Genomic DNA, 22125 nt, shown 5'->3' with positions numbered 1-22125 from the left:
TATTCAATAATTTCACTGAACTCTGATCCAGCACCGCACAGCATTCTGGGGGATGTAGGCATAGGAAAGGCTTTAGCGGCTCAACGTCTCCCAGTCAGCTAAGGTAGGCTGGTGACATCAAAGAACTCGCTTGGTCTTTGGTTACCTAGCAACAACCTGTTGAGTAACTTGCACAGCAGCAGTTCGATGTTTTGTTACAGTTCATAACTGCTCCAAAAAACAAAAACATCAGAGTATAAAAAATGGATCAAACAGGAAAAATTACGTCATTAGTCTGGTAATATTTCAGATATTTAAAATTAGAAACTAATCAATAATTATCAATATTGTCTGATATGAAATACTTAAATCATATGTTTTTCAGTAATAACGTCCAGCCCCAAATTAATTTAATTGTACTACCAACATTCTGTAAATTTAAATTTATAACCATGGCTTATAAAATGTTCAAAAATTCTCCCTCGTACTGTTTCTACGCCTTCAAGTCTTTTCTATGAGATGCTAGAGAAATTACTGGAGAGACCAGTTTTCTCTGTTGCTATGCACTGCTTGTCAGCTGGCTGAAAGAAAATTACAACACTTTTCCAATCATAACAAATTGTCTGGTTTTAAAAAACAAGCCCAGTAATGATGTGGGAAAAAAGTAGCATCATTCCTCACTCTAATTATGGTAACTGTTTTCAAACAACAGCTTTCCGGCTAAGAGCTGTAAGTCAATCAAGCATAATAATAGCTATGACCACTACACCATGTGTGTAAATTGCAGGGTGGAAAAAACATAAAATTTTACGTATCAGTATATTTATACTAAGCCTAAGTAGCTTATCCTCAAGTTTGTTTAAATCAATATAAGAAATATAATAAGCTGCAGCATTCAAAAAATGCGTCTTGAAAAAGAAAAAAACATGATTAGTTGCACCAGACTACAAGTTGCAGGACCAGTTAAAAGGGCAACTTAGGGTGCCTTCACACCAGCCCTGCTTAGTTTGCTTTAATTGAACTGTAGTTTGCTTGCCTAGGAAGTCTGTTTCATCTGGTGAGGTGTGAATGTGTAATCAAACTCTGATATGAACCAAAAAAGCAAACTCTGGTCTGCAAAAAAAAAAAACTGTCTCTGTTTGGTTGAAGTGAGGTCTAGGGCGGAACAAGTGCACATGTGAAAGCAAGCAGATCGGAGACTAATCAAAAAGCACAAAGTGGAATTAAGCACAAGGCATTCTGGGTAAACACAACTAAAACAAACGTGCTAGTGCTAGTGGGAGAAATGACTGGTCCTTTGCCAAATACAAGAGAGAAATCCTACAAATGCTAAAATGTAAAGCTACTCCATTCTTGTTTACATTTCATGAAGAAGGAAGTTGGGATCAGGGCCTTCTTCAGATGTATTTGTGTCTCTTTCTTCAGTAGCTCTTGGTGGAGCACCATCACAGACGAAGAAGTGAACATGTCTTTCAAAGGATTAGCTTTGTTTGACACAGTGCAGTATAAAATAGAACGGCACCAGCTGAAAATGTAACAAATGTTCCAGTTTTGGTCTCAAATCAAATTGAGTCTAATGGACTATCAGTCGTGGAAAAAGCCTAATCATCCGGAAAATACGTCAAATACCATGAAACCCCAATAATTTTTCTTAAGATTGTCATAGTGCCTGGCATAGTGCACACAAAAAATCCCATTAAGTTGCTGAATGTCAAAGTATGTAGGGAACGCCCCCACGGAACTGTCAGTACATGACATCATGTGGCAGAGAGCTCCATCTGGTCCATGACTTTTTTACAGACACGAACTGCAAAGATAAGAAAAACGCGAAGAGACGAAACAAGCAGCAGTGGAGACGATCTAACCACCAGGAAGAACAACAGAAACACAAACGAGGCTTAACACATCCTCAGAACGACACTGATGTTTATTCATGAATGCTTTGGCCTACGTGTGTATGGGGTTGTGGGTGTATTTAATTAGCAGAATACATCATTCAGAGATCAACAAACACTTGTTTGAACCTGTGGCTTTTCTTTTTTTTTGCATAATGTCAACAAAATGGAACTCATGGCATTAGAGAACAGGCAATTTACAACATTCGTTAAGACACTCCGGCAAAACCGAGCTCCACTGCAAGAGAAGTGTGCAGAGGTGGGGAGTGAAACAAGGGGGAGGGAGAGACAGCCTGACTCTCTCTCTTTTCAATAGCTGAGTGACAGCTTGGTCGAGCTCTCTGTATACATTAATAAATTAGAATTTTAATTTAGTCTTTGTCTGCAGGAGATGCTCTGGTGCGCCACTATGTACCAACAACTGGCTGTACGCTGGAATCCACTGCTGCCGCGGTCCCTTCTGCCGACCTCCACCACACCGTCCAGGGGAAAAAATACTTCAGTTTGATCCTTTCAACTTTTTTTGGAATCCTGACAAACATGCACATAACTGAAAGGTCATTACAGTCATATTTCATCCTCTGGAGCGATTTCCAAGACATCTGCACAACAAAGGGGCTTTTCCACAACCTGACTTTAGACCCAGCTACAACAATAGCTCATTTAAAAAAAGGTATGCCCCTGATGGGATAATAAGAGGTATTAAATATATATATCCACATGTGTGTGCATGCAGAGAATGAGGGCCTCTGTATGAATTACCAAGTCCCTAAAGTCACTTGTAATTTCGCACTGGAGCAAACAAGCACGCCTTTCTTAAACATAGATATGCATCTTTGAAGGCAAGTGATCTGAAATTAAGGTAAATATTGCATCACAGACGCGGCAACGTTGGAATTAAAAGCAAATGAGATTAAGTCAATTTATGGAAAAGGATTTTTTTTTTCTTTAACTGTTTATGTTTCTCTTTAACTCACTCGACTGTTATGGTGTCCTGCATCCTTCCCTGCTTTTACTGAAGCCCCCACAATCTGGAACATCCACCCCACCAGACGGGCTGCTCTGTGGCGCCTCCTACTGCTGGTGGCAGAAAGCTGCCGCTTTCTATAATCCTGCTGATTGTGATGAAGAGCGGGAAGGATGAACACAGACTGACTTGTTTCTTTGCTTTTTTCTTTTCTTTGTACAGGCTGACTTTTTTTTTCTTTGCTTCTTCCCCTTTAAAAAAAATTAAAAATTCCTTCTCCTTAAATCCAGTGGTGGAGAAAGGACTCAAAAAATTTATTTAAGTAAAAGTACAAATACACAGACAAAAATGTACTCAAGTAAAAGTAAAACTACCACATTAACATTTGTACTTAAGTACAAGTAAAAAAGTACTGGCTTTTAAAAATACTTAAGTATTAAAAGTAAAAGTACTTGCTGAATCGCTAATACAATATCATTAAGTGAACCAATCTTATTTAATTTTAATACATCATAAATGTGTCATTTTAATGAACAATGCCACAGATAAAGCATGTTTGTATTATGTTTACTCTCTGTAATATAGTTTAGACTTAGATATGTGATTCTATGCATCATAATTTCAGGGATGGAAACATCTTGTCTCCTGTCTTAATATAGCATGAACTTCACTTTTTCTTTTGCCACTAGTGGCTTTTATTTTGAAAGAAATCCATCAGAAAGGGGATGGAAAGAAGGTGGGTGGGGGAGGACATGGAACCAGGAGCCACGGAGCAGAGTTGTAGTCAAGACCACCTACCCAAGACCAAGTCAAGACCAAGACCAGCACCCCACGCTACGTGACACAATAAAATTAAGTGCACCTATCGAAATTGCTTCTCAAATTGATCTGAAAGATCCACATTCCCATAAAACACCTAGATATTAAATACTTAGAGCTGAAATAAATGTAATCAGTAAAGATCCGTCCAGAAGAATCGGATCGTTCCTGAATGTCATATCAATGCAGACTTTGGTCACAGCGTTGTCCCATATATGTGACACCTCAGTCAACACCTCCACACAATAATTCAGCGCATGAGTGACAACATTTTTTTTTATTCCAGATGCAACATGTGTGTCTAAGTTAGTACAGCTAGCTTTGCTAGCATCACGTCCACAGATCTTACCTTTCTTTAAGCTTTCCTTCCAAGTGACGCTAAAAGTTGGACAAAGTCCCCGTCTGTGAAAACGAAGCGCTGCTGAATTTACATGTCGCCATATCTTATGGTTTATGCAGCGCTATTATATTACTGACAATTAGACAGACATCTTCTCCCGCTCAGAGGAAACCACTGCGCATGTCTGGAGCTCCGCGTGCGAGTAAAGGTGGAGGCGATGGGTGACAACAGACACTAAGTCACGTCATTGCTTGGATTTTACGCGCCACCTTAAGACCCTGAACTTCACATTTTAACGGAAAAAAGAGCAACGCGACTTGGATGTAACGAGTAACGGGACAGTTTTGTAGAAATGTAGTGAAGTAGAAAGTACAGATACTTACTGTAAAATGTAGTGGAGTAAAAGTAGAAAGTACCCATTATTAAATCTACTTAAGTAAAGTACAGATACACGAAAAATGTACTTAAGTACAGTAACTTCCCACCACTGCTTAAATCCAAACTTATGTCCTGTCTGAAAAGATTTGTTGATGATTTTGGCTGGTTTTTGTTACTTCCAAAAAAACGGATTTTCACACAAATTTCTGCTTCACAACTTCTTTCTCAGATCTGTATGTGCATGTGTGTGTTATACTAAATCACACATAATGCAGCAAATACATAACTGCACATGTTGCACAGCTAATTCTAATTTCCTGTTTGCGAACTTAACCCTGTGCTGTGCGTTTTTTTTTTTTTGCACACCGTGTTCTTGCTGCAAAAGTTCACTAGATTGTTTTTTTCCGAATTCAGCAAACCACAAAGTAAAATAAGCAAAACCACCCGATAACACCATGTTAATACAGAGGAGATTGTCTTTGAAGCTGATGGTGCTTTTGACAGGTTACCTGTAGCTGGTTCTGCTGCTTGTCACTGAGTTTGGGAGATTTGCACCCAGTGTTGAGTCGAGTCTGCAGCTGCACCTGGGACTGCTGCTGCTGGAGGAGAATCTGCCGGGCGACTTGGAAGGCCTGCCAGAGTGAAAACCCCCCAATAACAACGGGTTAAAAACGTGCTAAAGAAAGGCATCAAGTAGATAGTCTGACAATATCTTCCAATTACAACTTTTTCAAGCCATCTTCTTACACTTTGTCACATTGAAGCCACAAACATTCGTGTGTTTTACTGGTAATTTATTTCAGAATTGTGAAAAACTAACACTGCACATAACTTTAACCACACAATCACCACTGTGAAACATGGTGGTGATGGCAGCATCATACTTTGAGACATATTTTCCTATAGGAGAATGATGGAAAGTGGATCAGTTAATTAAGCTAAATACAAGGGAATCCAGGAGGAAAACCAGCTTGGACTATAACGGGAAATTGAGATTAGTGATGTATTAGGGTTAGGGTTAGTTTTCTTTTATATTGCTATTGGCCAAAGTCATTTATTTTTTTTATATCGGTTTCAGCCCGATGTTAGATTTCTTTTTTTAAATATTGGTATCAGTATGCTAACAACTGATGTGTATTCCATCTGTTTGTCGTTTGTGTTTCAGGAGGATGAAGACGTTGGTCATGTGACAGTGAAAGTGATGCAGCGAAGGATTATTGGGTGTCGAATATATCGACCTGAAATTTTATGATGATATTTTGTAGTAACTATTGTGACAACAAAATGAGCATAAAAAATATCTATTACTTCTTTTTAGCCAATTGTATGACAGTACAATTAGCTAAATTGTACTGTCATAAATTGCTGTGTCATAATGCGTTCATAATGCCATAAGCATAAATGATGCTCTTGATAAACATACCTACTTGAAATCAGATTCTTTAGGACACCAGTCACATAAGGAAGTGTGATTTATATCACTAAACTGCTCATGGAGACTTTATTCAATTAGGCCTTAGCAGCTAATCACTGCTAAGGCCTACTGAATTTGAAGGATTTCTCCTTTAAAAAAAAAAAACATTCCCTTGCCACTTCACATGGCTCTTAGGAGGCCTAAATATATTCGAAAACTCACCAAAATTGTCCACCATGCAAGACTTTTGGATTTCAATTAAATCAAAAGCAGGTCTGGCCAAACTGCTCTACAGCGCCCCCTAAAGTGAGATAGAACAAACCGTACATCATACAGATCTGAAATTCAGTATGTAGGTAGAACACCTAAAATGTACAGGGAGTCAGCTATTTTGGGTCAAAGGTCAAATTTTGGCCATTTTTGACATTTACACACCTCAAACTTTAACAAACTCCTTCTAGGTATTTTCATCTGTTCAATCTCGGTCAGTATGCAGTTTTGGGATCTTATTAAAGCAATGAGTTTTTTTAGCACATTTAGGATGCATGGCCAAGCGGTGCACCTAGCTTACTCGTCATAGCAAACAAAACACTGTAACTTTCACATGCAAAAGTCAAACTGTACCAAATGTAGTCATCCATGTTGGATTTCCTGATAATTTAATGTGGTCATATGACTACAACATCTAAAACCTGCCTCCTCAGAACAGGAAGTTGCTTTTTTTTCTTGGAAAGTTCCATCTCTGATCCCCTTGACCTAGTCAAGTTTATCTTGTCTCAGAAGACAGATAATATGTTCATCTCACTTGCTTTAAAGCACAGTTTTTGCTGGAGGGCGTGGCCATGACGGCACAGCAAAGTCAGACGTCACACAGTTGCCATAAGTTTGACTTTAAATTCCACATATTTTAGCTGAGCTGCACCAATCTCACTGTGATCGATCTTAATCTACCCTCCAACAAGAACACAGTGTAATATTTGGTGGGTGTGGTCTAATTCCTCCACATCTTTAAAAAAAATGATCCCCAATTGCCCCAATTTGGTACACATATGCATTTTCTACGGACGAACCAAAATATCTCCTGAAGCTGTGGTCCAAACTCAACAGGAAGTCAGCCATTTTGGATCAAAGCCCCATTGTGTTTTTTTACACATGTTGTATCTGAGCGAACTCGTCCTGTAGTTGTTGACATACAGACTTCAGAATCACTCAGCAGAGTCCTGAGGAATTGAAGGTCAAAGTTATCAAAATCTTTTTCCTACATCACAGCGTGTGTCTCAAAATCTGGTCATTGGCCATAAAACAATAAGGTGGAATAACTTCCACCTACAAGCGCCTGGCTGCATAAAACTTTCTTTCTGTTATAACAGACCAGAACTCATCACATTCATATGGTCAAATGGTGACATCACCTTAGCCCTACCCCCTTCCAACAGGAAGTCACCTGTTTTTCTGCTGGTTTTCTTCCTTTTAGTCTTTGATTTATGGAGATATAAACCTGTTTAATGACATAGTACATGAAAGTAAATCCTTCTCTCAACACTAGTTGATGACTGAACCTTGTGGGAGTGGTTGAATGGCGAATTCTAATCCCTCACCTTTTGCATATGGTTGGCTCTAAATCACATGCATCTTCCACTTTGCACCAAACTTGATATGATTGACCTTTGTTAATCTCTCATGGTTGCCATGAGGCCAGAGCTGTGTTGAGCTTCGACGGCAGTAGAGTTGAAAGTGCTTATTGCTCCATGTCCTAAATCAGAAATTGCTTAAAAAAAAAAAAATCATATTTCGTTCATTGTTGGTAAAGCGGTAAAAATGGCACAAGCTTTTTTATGCGATATATATTTTGTCGTCGATCACTTTTAAAGGAAGATATCCTTTATATTAAAACACGATTCTTAGTTTTGTACATTATTGCGTTTTTTTTAATATGAGTACTTTTTAACATCTTGTAAAACTAATGCACTGTTGAAGCACAACAGTCAGTTTAAGTTTGTATTTAAGTATTTAATTCCATTTGGTAGCTGATTTCAGACTGGTTTTGTTAAATTAGTTTTTACATTAAATTTATTTTGTATTTTCCTTACCATGTTAAGTGTACTGTGTGATTTTGTACATATTTTTATATGATTATTTTTTAATGTAGTAATGTTATAAATACCTCCTCATCCTCCAAAACCAAAGAAAAAGCAGAACATGTGGATTATTATTTGTGATATAGTTATCAAGGTATTTAAAATACATATTGTCATATCATTTTTTGGCAATATCACCAAACCCCTAGATCAAAGCGTATTTATTCATTAGAATGCTCCACTCAGTGTTCAAGCATAACAAATAATCTGTAATTAAAATACCTGAAATTTGATATTTATTTACAGTCAGATTTAATCTAACTGAGCTTTAGTCATTTTTAAAGAAGAAACAAATGTCTTTAGATGTTAAAGTCAGCAGAAGGTGAATGGGAACAACTTCAAGCAATTTCTGAGCTTTATTTGCAAAAACAAAACAAAAGAAAAGAAATGAATATCATAAATCTTTTTTATCTTCAAAATGCATGCACCACTTTATTGTGGTCTGTTACATAACACACCAATATAATGTTTAAACTTGATAAAAAATAAAAAAAGTTCAAGGGTTATGCATATTTTCAGACATCACAGGGACGTCTACATGCTCCCCCGCTCATGTAAGACAGGCATAAACAACCGACAGATGTCCAAACAATTTCACTGGCAAAACACAAGGGACGAGAAAAGCCGTCCAGATGAAATATTTGTCTGTTGATAAGTTGCACCTAAAGCAAAACCACACGGTCAGAGACGCTAATCTGCACTTTTTGATCCTCCTTCCATTTGGCCCAAGTCCCCCGCTAGAAAGCAAACTAAAGACTTTATGGTCACTTTGAAAATCTGCTAAAGGACACAGCCTTTTCAGTGGAAAAAAAATACAGCGCAGTCACATGGTTATTGCTCCAGCTACTCCCTTTTTCCCTTATGATAAATAATCAAACATGCCATTCAGAGCAAACAAAGCTGGAGAGCACTGGGGATAGAAACAGAATGGTCTCAAAAAACAGCCGACGATACCAAGAAAAGCAAAGCGTTGTGTTCCCACAGTGAGCTGGCCGGCCCTCACACCTCCACCAGTAAACCATCTGAGTAAATAAGCTGCTTCATTCTTTCCGTGTTCCCCCAAGAAGATCGCCCACAACCAAACTCATCAACATAGAAGATCATCTCTACCTCTTCTTTTCAATTATTTGTCAACTTTTAAACAATTGGTTCAAAAAACAACAACAACAAAAAAAAACACTCATTGGAACGTTTTTTTTTTAACGGTGAGAAAAGCCGGCAGAGAGGTGAAAGAGCGACATGTGAAAAAGGGAGTGAAACCCGTTAAAGACTGTGTGAAAGTAAGTTATCAACGAGGAAACAGAAAAAAAGGCTGGGGTGAGCGCAGACAAAAACAGATACCGGCGAGGGCTTGGTGCCAGTAAAAGTTTAGAGGCACAGAGGCAGTTGAAACCAACAGCTGTGTGGCGGCCTGTGTGTGGGTTGTGCAGACTGACCCCTCCCAGACACACGGCGGTGGGATGATATCATGAGGCACAAATACAACCGCAGGCTACAGAGAGAGGCCGCGCTGCGTTTGACCAAACTTAACTGAGAGGCAGCAGAAGAAAAGACAAAAAAGCAACTTCTCTTTCTGCCTCAGTCTGGATGCGTCTCATGCAGGGACAAACACATTTTGTTCTGCATACATAATTGTGTTGTTTTGCATTGAAATTCACTGGGGAAACCCCCCTTCAAAGTACGGACACTCATATAGAAAGTCTTCAGATTCAAAGTAAGAAGTTTGTGAGCAAGTTTCACTCCCACGCCAGGGCCAATATTTACATCTTACATTTCAGGTACTGGGTTTTTACTCCAAAAAACAACTTTAAATGTGACAGAAAAACTGGAAGTATCTATAAAATTAAGATGTTGGGCAGAGGAGACTGGGAAATTATGAAAAATAGGTGCCATTATAGTGTTTATGACTGTTTTCATTTAATTTTCATTTAGAATCTTCTTTTTAAGTGAATACATTTCACATATAAATAATGTCCTAAGTACATTTTTTGCCAAAAGATGATTTAGACAAAAAAAAAAAATCACTTTTGGCAAAAAATAAATTCTTAGTTTAGGAAGGTAACAATAACATGCGGTTTGAACTAAAAAAACAAATCGATTCCTTTAATTAGAAGGATCTATATACAGAAATAAATGAAAACAATATGTAAAATAAGTTAAAGATGTGAAAACAATTTAGGAAGGATAATAGTGTAGATTTGGGAAAGGAGGTAATCATATTAAAGAGACAAAAATAAATACATTAAATAATAATAGTAATAATAATAAACAAAAACATCTTACAAATGTAATCCCACAAGTTCTGACAAGCTATTATAATTAATAAAAATAGCTGAGAAACACACACAGCAACAATATCGTTGAGTACACCCAAAGGCTGGTGTTGCCTGGTGCAGCTTGAGGAGTGTTTACTCGTATCTTTTTTCCACTACCTGATGACACATGCAGTAAAATGTGTGTACGGTGTGTCTATGTGTGTGTGTGCTTGTGCATCTGAGTTTACAGTCAAGGGTGTTCAAACGCAGAGTTGAGTCAACAAGCTATGATAGGAAGTTCAGACAGTAATGAATGAAAAGATCCATTTCTGGGAAGTCTTTCTCCACAGTTGTCAATATAAAAGAAACATTGAAAAACTGTTAATATTGGCCATAGCAACAAGCCTTTTCATACAGTGTTCTCTAAGAACTTTCCACTGAGAAACACCATGAAAATGTAAGAAAAACTGTAAAATAAATACATAAATACATGGATAAAAGACTGTTAGCTTTATGCTGTTGGCAAAAGAGTTTCTGTCATCGAAGGATGCAGAGAGATACCTTCAAAAGATCGGAATATGACAAATTTCACCATGACCAGCTGCTTTGAGGGGCTTGAAAATGAAATATTTTTCAAATCAGTCAACATAAGCCCCACCAGGTTTAACTGAAAACCTCTTCACTGTCTAAGTACTTACTGAGGGGAAAAGATGCTTGGCTCCATTTCTTTCCATTTTGATCTTTTGCCACATTGGACATTTGAGTATATGAATTATTTGGGCATAAAAAAAGGAATATGGAACATGATGTTAGTCTTAATCATACTCATCCACTGACAACAATCGATCAATGGAGGAAATGGGGAAAATTAAGCCCTGAGTCACCCAAAAATCATTCCCAAAGCACCAACATGAAACTGTAGTCCTAGTTTGCAAATCTGTTGTGACTAAAAAAGTGATGGATTTTCAAAAATGCATCACCTTGTGAAATGTCTTGCTCATTGCAGATTGTCATACTTTTAATCCAAACAAGGCTATTCCACACAGATAGCTAATCTTGTTACTAATATTGCAAATAGAGTTAAACATTGTAGCTGTTTTTCTTAAACCCAGATCACTTCAGATGAACTCTCAAACAGGAAAAACCACAGTGAGTCACTGGAAACAACTGTAAAGGTTAAGAGACGTGCTTCTGAAGTCCTTGACAAACAAAATTGTATTTTTAGTGGTAGCATTATTTGATTGGTTGGATTTTGAACTGCAACCAGCGCGAGTTACACACAGCAAGAAACTGTTCACGCTCTTGAAGCAGATGATCTGATAATGCCACAACACTTGCAATAGTGCATTTGTTACTGATTCTAACATACAGTGATTTGAAATGATGGAAAAGCACAAAAAGGCGCAGAAATCGAATCGAGATGATAGTTAAGTTTAATGCTGCTTATAATATTGAAGGAAGAACTTTCCTTCACTAAGTTGAGGTCAGAAATATTTCTTTATGAATGCAATAAAATGCTCAGATATTTAGCTCTTTAATTATTTGCACATTTTAATTTGATTTTCTTCTATTTTATCACTTCATTTTATTTATCCCAATAGTGTTTTTAAGTTTCAGCTCATTGAAATACTTTAATGTACTGGCAAACTATTATAATGAATAAAAATAAGTAACACACACAGCAACAATATCGTTTAGTACACCCAAAGGTTAGTGTTGCCTGGTGTAGCTTGAGGGTTAGAAAAATCATATTTTTTCAGTAATTACCTATCTTGAACAATTCTGCTTCAAATAAAGAACCCCATGTTTACTCAAATATTAATAATTTACATCTTAACCCTTTTATGCATGAATTATGATCCTTTGTGTCAGGATTTTTTTTATTTTTTTTTATTTTCTTAAGGCATAAAAAATGGTAGGAAAAAAAATTGTAATTAAATTTTTGTTTTATTTTATTTTTTTTAGGTGATTAATTGTAATTTTCTCCAAATACAAAGTTGTTATTTGAAAAATACATCAGTAGTGTTCTGATGTCACAATAGTTTTTTTTTTACCTGCAAGAGTCGACTACAGTAGAAGGAGGCACAGGGTCGGTTGGCATGCTTTTTTGTCTGTCGGCCATATTGGATTTTAATTAACAAAAATAATTTCTTGCATTTGCAGCTGATGGCCAGTAGTTGATGGTGTATTTTATGATGCATTAGTGTCCACTTCAGTGGTCTGTGTGCATTTATAACATAAAAATCCACAAGAAGATCAAGAAACTGGCTTTTCGATTGCTGTCCACTATAGTGACCACTATGCATGAAAGGGTGAATATTGACTTAATTAACATTGATTAAAAAAAGCATACCTATAATACTGTGATTTTAAGTCAAAAATGTGGGTACACATACATTTTGTGTTTGCCTATCTAAGGAAAATAATTTCACTGCAAAAACACAAAATCCTAACAAGTATTTTTGGTCTAGTTTCTAGACCAAAAATACCATCACACTTCAAATTGCATAAAAATAACTGACAAATAAGTTTTCAGTAAGATGTAGGAGCTTGTTTTAAGTCAGTAAGTATTTAATATTAATGAAGAAGTATTAGATTCACTGACAGATGCCAAGTTATAAGTGCAATGATCTGCCAGACCTAGCTTTGCACAATCTGAGTTCCACAGCTGTATAAAAAGTCAACAATCATCTCATTGATACACAAACAAAAACGTCATGTGAGCATATTTAAATGCCTGGTGGGCCTCACTGTCAGGAATGCTGCTGTCAAGCTTGTGTTTTTAAAAAGAGCAGTGGAAGTGACGTACCTTCAGGAGGCCTAACACTGGGCAACAATAACACTTTGTGAAGAATTACATGAGTGCTTAGACAGAAAGCCGCTCTTCTGTTTCAGAGCATTCTGCTTCCTCCTCTGTCACCTCTGAATATGGTCTGCTTTTGATCTAACATTCAATAGGTTCAGGGCCTGGTACAGATTTCAAAACTGCAGCGTGATCAAATGGAAATGAACATATGTTAGGTTTAGATAAACAGTTGGAAATTGCTGAGTTTCTACTTGTTATTCCTCTGACCTTAAAACTTACTTGACATGGCTAAAATGTTGTTTGCTAACTTGTGAGAAACTGTTTTTTGAAATACCGTTTTAAAAAAACATCTAAATCAAGCCACTGCAGTTCTGGTTGTGCTGTTTTCACACGTTTCAGTTTTCTCACGCCATGACGAGACACTCCTGGTTTTACTGTTTGGAATTTATTGATGCTAAGCAACGCATACATAACTGACACAAAATCAAAAAATAGAAATTAGGTTTTACTTATACATGTATTCAAACATGGGAATCAATACTTTATAAGACAACATTTCAACAGAGCAGCCAGTCTTTTGGGAGTGTTGTACATTTATTATCATTCTTTACATAATAGCTCACGCTCAGACTGAATGGAAACCATCAGTTTTTAAGTTTGGCCACATATTTTCGATTGGATTTAGATCTGGATTTAAATGAATATTCTTTGATCTAAACCAAGCTACTACAGTTCTGATTGTGCTTTTTGAGGGTCAATGACCTGCTGGAAGGTGAACCACCACCTCAGTATTCTAGTAGGTGGGAATGCCATCACCAGGATGAGGATGGTAGGATGAAGATGAGGATGGTAGGGTCAGAGTGATTTGCGATTTAGTTTTCCTTCATAAATTACATTTTGCGTGTAGGTCAAACATTTCAACTTTCGTCTAATTTGACCACAGTTCATTCTTCCACAAATTTTGCTGTACCAGTGGTGTAGTAAACAAGTACTAGTTAGCATGGAAGCTAATTCTCTCTTTGCTCAGCCAAAGGTTAAGGTTAACCCAGCTCAGTTTAGGTGGACAGTCATCTCTTAGAATGTTTGCATGGATTCCATAGTATATTTTCATATTAACAACTTAGTGCTTTATGAGATTTTCAAAACTTGTGATATTAACAATCTAATCCTTCTTTAAACATCTCTACAACGTTATCCTCAGCCTATCTGCAGTTTACTTCGCTCATTATTGTATAGTTTGATATCTGATGTTCTCTAACAAACGTCTGAGGCTTTCACTAAACAGCTTTAGTTATCCTGACGTTACATTGCACCAAACAGAACTCTATTTATTCATCAGGTTACTTTTAAAGGTAACTGCTTGCACAGAATTTTATGTAGAGGTTTTAGAGTACTGGAGTGGCTGAGAAAAATTACATTTGTGGTTTTGACATGACAAAATGTGAAAATGTTCAACTTCTTCCATTAATCAACTTTTCTTTCTTTTTTTTTTTTTACTAAAACTTAAACACTGGCTTGAACTAGTGATCAATCATTTTTACAGTGGACCATCGGTATTCGTCATCCAGCAATAGCTAAAATTCACTATTGCTGGAATAGGTGAGATCACCTCTAAAATTGCTTAGAACTGATTATTTTACTTTAATGTATCCTGGTGTTAAATGATTTATAAAGTAAAAATAGTATTTTAAAATCTATCCTCTGAGCTCCAGGGAGTCAATGGAAGACTTTAGAACTGGGGTGATGTGCTCTATAGTTCTGGTTTTAGTGAGAATGGGAGCAGCAGCTGCAGATGGAGGATTAATTTTTTTAGGCAGACCTTTGAAGACACAGTTGCAGTAATCAATGCAACTAAATATAACCACATGGATGAGTTTATCTAGATCTTGTTGAGACATAAGTCTGTCAAATATGTTAAATATAGCCTATGGAAAAATTCACGAAACAGTTAAATCTTCTGCAAATAATTTGGAGTCATGTCCCACAGAAATATCTGTCAACAGGTGGATTTCTGTTTGTTGTACATTTTTTTTTTACAATTTTTATTTCATTTTCTGTAAAAAAGTATTTTTCTCAAGACACAAATTAAGACATATTGGCTTCATGAACACAATAGCACATATGTTAACCATGATGTTCCCGTTACTGCAGGCAGTAAGATGTAAGAAGAACAAATACATTTATATTCTACAGTGGCATATGAAGAAACTTCTACATGCTGAACTCATAGGTATGTCCGTAAATAGAGACAACAAAAAGTCTGTGAAAACGCTAAAAGATCTATTCATTGTGTCACTGTCTCTTGGAAGGAAACAAAGACACGTTTAAGATGTCATCAGAGTGACTGAACAGGAAGTTATGAGCAAATTCTGGTATTTTAAAGACAAAAAAAACCAATAATGCAAATAAATAATTACAAAATATCTAAGTGACATTTATTCCATTACCAAATATTAAATCAGGTGTATTTCCAACATTTACATTTTTGCTCTTGGGTATTTCTTTGAGCAGCTACCTTTTTCTTTTACTTGAGAAAAAATATGTCACAGAATTACTACTTCAACTCGATTGCAATATTTTGCTTATCTATCTACCTCTTTTATAAGTCTACCTACAATTATATATTTTTGGTTAATATTTAATTTGAAGGCTAAAAGACACTTCTAGACAAAAGAGACTTTGTAAGCATGACTTTAAGGACATAAAAAGTTTGAGTGAGGGGGCAAAAGTGTACTGCAGGACGGGGCAATTGGCCTCCTTTGCCTCCCTGTAGATCTGCTCCTGATATTCTGTTGTTACAGAAACGGATGACAAGGTATGTGCACCAAGTCATTTGCAATCTTCTTTTTTATTTTCCACAGTTGAAATGTGTTCAAAGATCACATCCCTCCCTCCTCATGTTAACACAACTTCCTCAATAAACAACACACATTTTTATCTGCATCTACTTTTATACCATATTAGTGAACAGAGGCCAGAGCGTCTCTTATGTCCCCGAGGCTATCACTGTGTGATAAGTGAACAGCTAAGTACTGGATGCCTTTATGCGCAGTCTGCACATGTGGATTATTTACAGGCTTTGGGGTTTCCTGCTGCTAAAGCCAGCCCTGGGTGTCTTATACATCCCAGCTCAGAGCATCGCCACACAGTCAGGTCTGATTTCAGTTGAATCCTTCGCTTCACCTTTTCCTCCACACAAACTCCAAGAGAGATGCTCTTTTTCTGTTCAGCTTTCATCGAATTTACCTGATGTGACATGGGGATACAAGCGCTTCTGTAGGTTTCACCAACTCAACCCTAAGGCTTTTTAAAACCTTTATGAATGTAATTTAAGACCTATATCTCCACAGAAATCTACAAACATTACCCATAACAGATGCAAAAAGGATTTGAAACCAAATCCTGCTTTTCTAACTGAGAATACATTTGTTCAATTGATTCCAAAAGAATTTAAAAACTAGATGTCTTTCTGTTAAGAGGAAATGTGCAAAATCCTTTGAAGTTTTGAACAACATCTAACAAGCTGGACAGCAGGAAACTATGGGGCCAGCGTAGTTTACCAATGCACATCAACAGAAACGTGTGTGTGTGTGTGTGTCTCTGTGTGTGTCAGGGTCTTCTTGTTACGGCTGGGGAAGTCTTTGAACGCGCACTGGCTTCAAGCAGATTGCTCCTAATTGCTAGAAGATGTGCAAGCAGGTGTAACTGGATCCCTGTGGCCACCGAGAGATGAGGAGAAGGAATGAGATGCGCATCTGTTTGTGTGTGCGCGTGTGTGTGTGGATTCTTCTCCTGTTTACTCCGCAACCGTGTTTCTCCAGGCTTTATTAGAACGTGGCTCAGACAGACAGAAACAAAACGATTAATAGGTTAGCTCTTAATGTAGTACAGCTCACAAGATAGCAGGCCTTCTCGTCTTTCTCTGCAGCCTCTTGGGTTGAGGGGGGCTCAGAACTGGCGGCCTAAATGTCAAGGTTATCTGCCTGACTTTCTGACTGACTGTGCATCTCAAACTTACCTGACATTTAGAGCTCATGCTCTTGCTTTTACAAAGACACAGACCTCTGTTCCTGAGCAGAAACCAAGCTCATCTGTCGTTATACACATCTGTCAGACATAATGCTCTCAAGACTTACCAACAATAGTTTTAGAATGTGGGTGCCTACCTTCATCAGACAAGTTATAATGATAGAGCTGTCACTTACATGTTTTGCTGGACAATTGTCCTGGAAGTTATTGTAATAAACTATAATATTATTTTATGACCATTTTCAAGTAATATAATAGTAAAAGCATAATAATGCAAGATCACTCTCTCAAGGATCAGTAATTTAATTTTAATTTCTAATGAACATTTAATTCTGGAAATGGAAAACATTTTAAATATTAAAAACAAACAACCAAACAACAAACAAAATCTTTGTACACAAAACTGTCCTTCAAAAAAAGAAGAGAGACCAATGCACCAGACTGAAGACTTTTGTTATCCAGTAGAAAAACAATGGAGCAAATGGAAATTAGGTTTATTGAAATAATGCAATTAATTGATTTATTGCTTATTGTGACAGGTTTATATGATGCTTCAATTGTTTTAAAGTCATAGCTCTCCATTGGCTTTTGCAATCTTAAATATTTAACAACTTAATTTTAGAAGTCAAGGTGCAGGTATAGGAGTCTCTTTTCAGCCAGCTAACTGGCACTGCATAGCAACGTGTGGGAGAGGGGCAGCTCTGCGCTACTCTATGCTCAGTGCACCTGGGTATAACTACTGCGTTTTCTCTGGCATCTTAAAAAAGGACTTTAATCTGTGGGAACAATATGAAAAACAGCTTCAGTCAATCTGAGACCTTTAAAACGCTGTTGAATAGCAAGTACCTACGTACAACTGGCCACGACTCAGAGCCTTTTTCAGTTATTCACATATTTGGAAAGTGTAGATTTCCAATTTTATAATGTATGGACAAAATCAAATATGAAGAAATTAAGAAGATATGGCCATTTGAGTGTTGGCACACAGAAAACAAGATTTCTAAAAAAAAAAAAAAAAAAAAAAAGGAACAGCTCTGAACTTGAGGGTGTTAACTAAAGCTGTTTAGTTTGCAATAACTTCATCGCCTCTGCTGTTTCTTAAATCTGGTCGCCAAGTCTTCTTCAAAGTTTTGATTGACAGCAACCGATTCATCCACATGGTTGATCAAATATAGACTTAAGTATTCTACACTATTTTATTGAAGCTACAGTTTCAATGGAAAAGTCTGTGAGAGTAAAGAGTGAAAAAAAATATATACAGGAAACAAATATTCTCTTGTGGTTCTCGTGTTTCCAATGTAATGAATGGTTTTATTGACTAGAAGTGTCAAGAGTTCTGAAGAATGAAGACAGAGAGGATCCTAAATAAACTCCAGTGGAGGAAATGCTATTGCACAATTGTCTCACAATTGCTTACGTTAATAAACTCTACAATCTTTACAAAGCATCTTCAAAACCGACATTCTGCTATTTACAGGTTATCTGAAAATGTGAATAAATCTTTGGTCCAACAACAAAAAAATAAAAAAATCATGTTGAACGGCATAAGTTCATAAGTTTGTTTAGTTGTTAGCATGTTGCTACTAACCTGAATGACTCTGTCTCTGTGACATACCAATAGTATCGAGTTTGGAACCCTACTAGCTACTGAGGAGAAATCCTGTAAACCACATTGTCAATCTAAAGGCCCAGGAGCCGAATTCGGCCCGCCATGAAGGACATGCAAACAGAACTTAAAAATAATCATTGTATGCTTAAATATTATTTTTATCAATCAAATGTAAGCAGTTTTCAACAAAAAAGGATTAGAGCAACAGAAAAGGAAATCTGATTTTTATTTATTTATTTATTTATTTATTTTTACTTTCTCAGAATTTACCAGAATTATTCTGACTTTAATCTTCTAAGATCAAAAGTCAGATTTTGGAGAGGAAGGGTAAATCAGAATTCTGTGTAAAAACTCATAAACCTGAGAAAAAAGTCAGAATTATGAGATTTCTGAGCAAAACAATTAATAAATTCTCAGAAAAAAATTCAGAATTCTGGAAAAAAGGGTCAGAATTTAAGAAAAAAGTAAAAAAAATTAATTTAAAAAAAGTCACAATTCTAACATGTTTTCTCAAAATTGTGACTTTTGACATCAGAAAACTAAAGCCAATTTATTTTTTATTTTTCTTGTGGTCATAATCTTTCATAGTTTTCATATGTGTTCTGCAAATTACAGCAGTGTGAAATGAAGTTCAGTATTATTTAACTTTAGTACTCATTGAGTGCAGAGCCGGGTAATTATTCATGTTTTAAAGGTCTGTTAATGAGTTTCATCAATACATTTTATGACAAGCAGCCAGTTGACGTTCATAATCTCTTTCAACAACACTGTCCAGGCTTTCCAAACTTTTCCTAACAGATTTCCAAACTAATTCATGTAGAATACATAAATAAATCAATTTTTAATACCCCACTTTGAACCATTAGATTCCAATTCTTTACCTACGCTTTTCAACTCATCTATTAATATTTATGGCAACACTAAACATTTTGACTATCCAAGTTAGACTTACAAAACCTGCTTTTAATAAAAATCCCATTAAGTTTGTCTAAGATCACTGTTCTTGTCCTGTAACAGGCAATGTGGTGCCGTGACAAATGTTCTTCAGGGGGAAAAAAGACAAAGAAAAACAACACAAAGGCAAATTATGAAGTGTAAGTGACTAAGGAAAGGGCTGTGAAGTGGAACTAATGATGGAGGGAGTGGAAGTAACACATGGAGGAAGAGAATAACAGTGGCAAGCAGAAGAAAGGAGGGAGGCAGGGATGGGAAATATGAGAATGTGACAGAGAAGAGGCAAAAGTTGCGGGAGGTGCAGAGGGGAGGGTAAACTGCCCCAACAAGGCGGTTCGAGGCACTTGGAGCCTGGTACAGGGGAGTCAACACCCCTCAACCCCTTCCCTTACACTCCCCATAACCCGGCGAGGTCAGCTCAGCTATGTGGGCCTGACAGCTTCCGTTTGCTGTGTGTTCAGAGTTTGTTTGGATTCCCCCAGCCTTGCTTAGCCAGCAGCTTAACAACAGATGGCTAAAGAGTAGGGCTCTATTCAGAGTTGTCTGGATCAGAAAAATCACACCAAGAAAAGTAAACAAGCTGCAAACAAAACACACAGACATCCTGAGAGCACATACATGCAAATTACATGGATTGAAAGAGTTGAACATGCTGCAAAAAGAAAAAAAAAGAAAAAGAAGAACACAAGTACACCTTGGAGTGATAAAGAACACTTTATCACTTCTGTCTCAGCTACTGTCTCCAACAGTAGCTGAGTTTTAATTACTGTGCTAAACTTTGTTGATACTACAAATGTCAAAAAAACAACATTGGCAGAGAGAAGCTACTCTCTCGTTCACTGGGGTGAACCTCAATGTTACAGGCGCCAAGATGGGGATGAGCAAGTTTGCCCACTAATGGCCGGTGTCTCTCATCTGGTACAAATCCAGAGTGGAATAGTGTCCAACCCTTCTCAAGGAGACTGGTTCCAGAATCAGGTGACCTGAGTCTGGGCCAGGGAACCCTGTTTCAAATGATGGTATTTATCATAAGTACACACTTCGTGTGGTTTGAATCGATCAATTGTCAACTGGAGTAAACAGACACTAGAAAGGTCATTTGCTGGAAGAATAACATAGTCAGGACAGTAATTAAACCAAAACTGTACAAACAACATATATATTTTGCTTTTAAGATATGAAAATACTTTATCTGTGAATGTTTTACCCAGGGTAGGGTTAGAGTTAGTGGCAGTTTTAGCATCACCTGGTTCAAATCATATATTAAAACAATACTCCTATTGAGCACCTTTTGCTGTCCAATTATTGATTGGTTAATAGATTACAAAAACTAATCAACAGATCAGCTATACACTGCATAGATGTTAAGTCAAGCAGATCGGTCAGAACTTTTGATGTTAGAGGTTTTTTTTCCTTAAGCAAACATTTTATTGCCTAAAATGTTTTTTTTTCTGATTTAAAAAATTAACTGAATCATTTATTTGCATCTTGTAATGTATTTCTAATATTATATAAAAAGGCTCAAGTGGTTAAATAAAAGATCTGTAGAATGTTCCAAATTATTCATCCGATCCATCATCAGAATAATTGACCGATAAATGGATTAATCATCAGACTAATTGATTACTAAAATAATCACTAGTTGCAGTGATAGTTGCAAATCAGAAAACTGCATTTCCACCATAGCATAATGGAAATGCAGTGTCCTACCACTGATGACTGGATAAAACAATATATGTCACAGAAAAGTTGTCCTTTAATAATCCAGTTCAGAACTCAAAACTTTTGCCTTGTGATTGATGGTATGCATCCTTTTGACTGTTGTATGTTTGATAACAGATACTGAAAACACAAAAAATGTAAAATATGAAAAAATGCAGGCGAACACAACATATACAGTCTGACTGTGGCGAACAACTTCCTGAGACGGTTCCATAACCGAGGGACATCTCAGCCAAACAATGCCGTTCCCCCCATACTCCTGTCGTTATTAAGTGAATGCCGCGTTCATTACAGCTTTAGTGCGGTGTAAACTCATAAACACCCTCCTCGAGTACAAGAGGAGCTGTCAACTAAATATTGTTTCTCTCAGGAGTCGCTCTTCCACCTCAATTACGCCTTTCAACTTCACGGCCTCAGCGTGATAAAGTGGCAGTTAAAATCATTCACATTAATACGCCATTGTGCATCTGCTGCTAAAGGTAATTAAAGAAGTAAATGACTCATAAGAATAGACGTATTAGCCAAAAAATGAACAGCAACTGGGCTGCCTGGTGAAAATATGTACCATTAAGATACTGCATTTTCATATTGAGGTAATCAGCTCCACTAGCCTGATGCTGATTTAATCCACTCCAGTGGAAAGTCTATCAGTGCACAGCCTCGTGTCACTGACTCTTATGCTTGCTTGCCAAGCAGGGGCGGATCTCGATATCTATGGGGTGGCAAGATATGCCAGTGTATGTAAGTATGTTCATACATTAAAAACAAAAAAAATTCTCATTCTCTCTCTCTCTCTCTCTCTCTCTCTCTCTCTCTCTCT

General features: G+C 36.9%; 1 protein-coding gene across 1 annotated transcript in view; it reads right to left on the bottom strand.

Annotated features, from left to right (window-relative positions):
* The window catches only part of LOC103156807 (forkhead box protein P1-B-like), a gene marked incomplete at its 3' end in the record, with an annotated part of 180190 nt that overhangs the window by 76810 nt on the left and 81255 nt on the right, over positions 1 to 22125 (bottom strand). Inside the window, exon 4 of the mRNA XM_016664651.1 lies at positions 4888 to 5010. Within this exon, the coding sequence (XP_016520137.1) occupies positions 4888 to 5010 (123 nt within the window). The remainder of the gene's footprint in view (positions 1 to 4887; positions 5011 to 22125) is intronic.

The sequence above is a fragment of the Poecilia formosa genome, unplaced genomic scaffold (assembly GCF_000485575.1).
Source record: "Poecilia formosa unplaced genomic scaffold, Poecilia_formosa-5.1.2 Scaffold502, whole genome shotgun sequence".
In the NCBI taxonomy this organism is placed as follows: domain Eukaryota; kingdom Metazoa; phylum Chordata; class Actinopteri; order Cyprinodontiformes; family Poeciliidae; genus Poecilia; species Poecilia formosa.
This window is presented reverse-complemented; position numbering and strand designations above follow the sequence as displayed.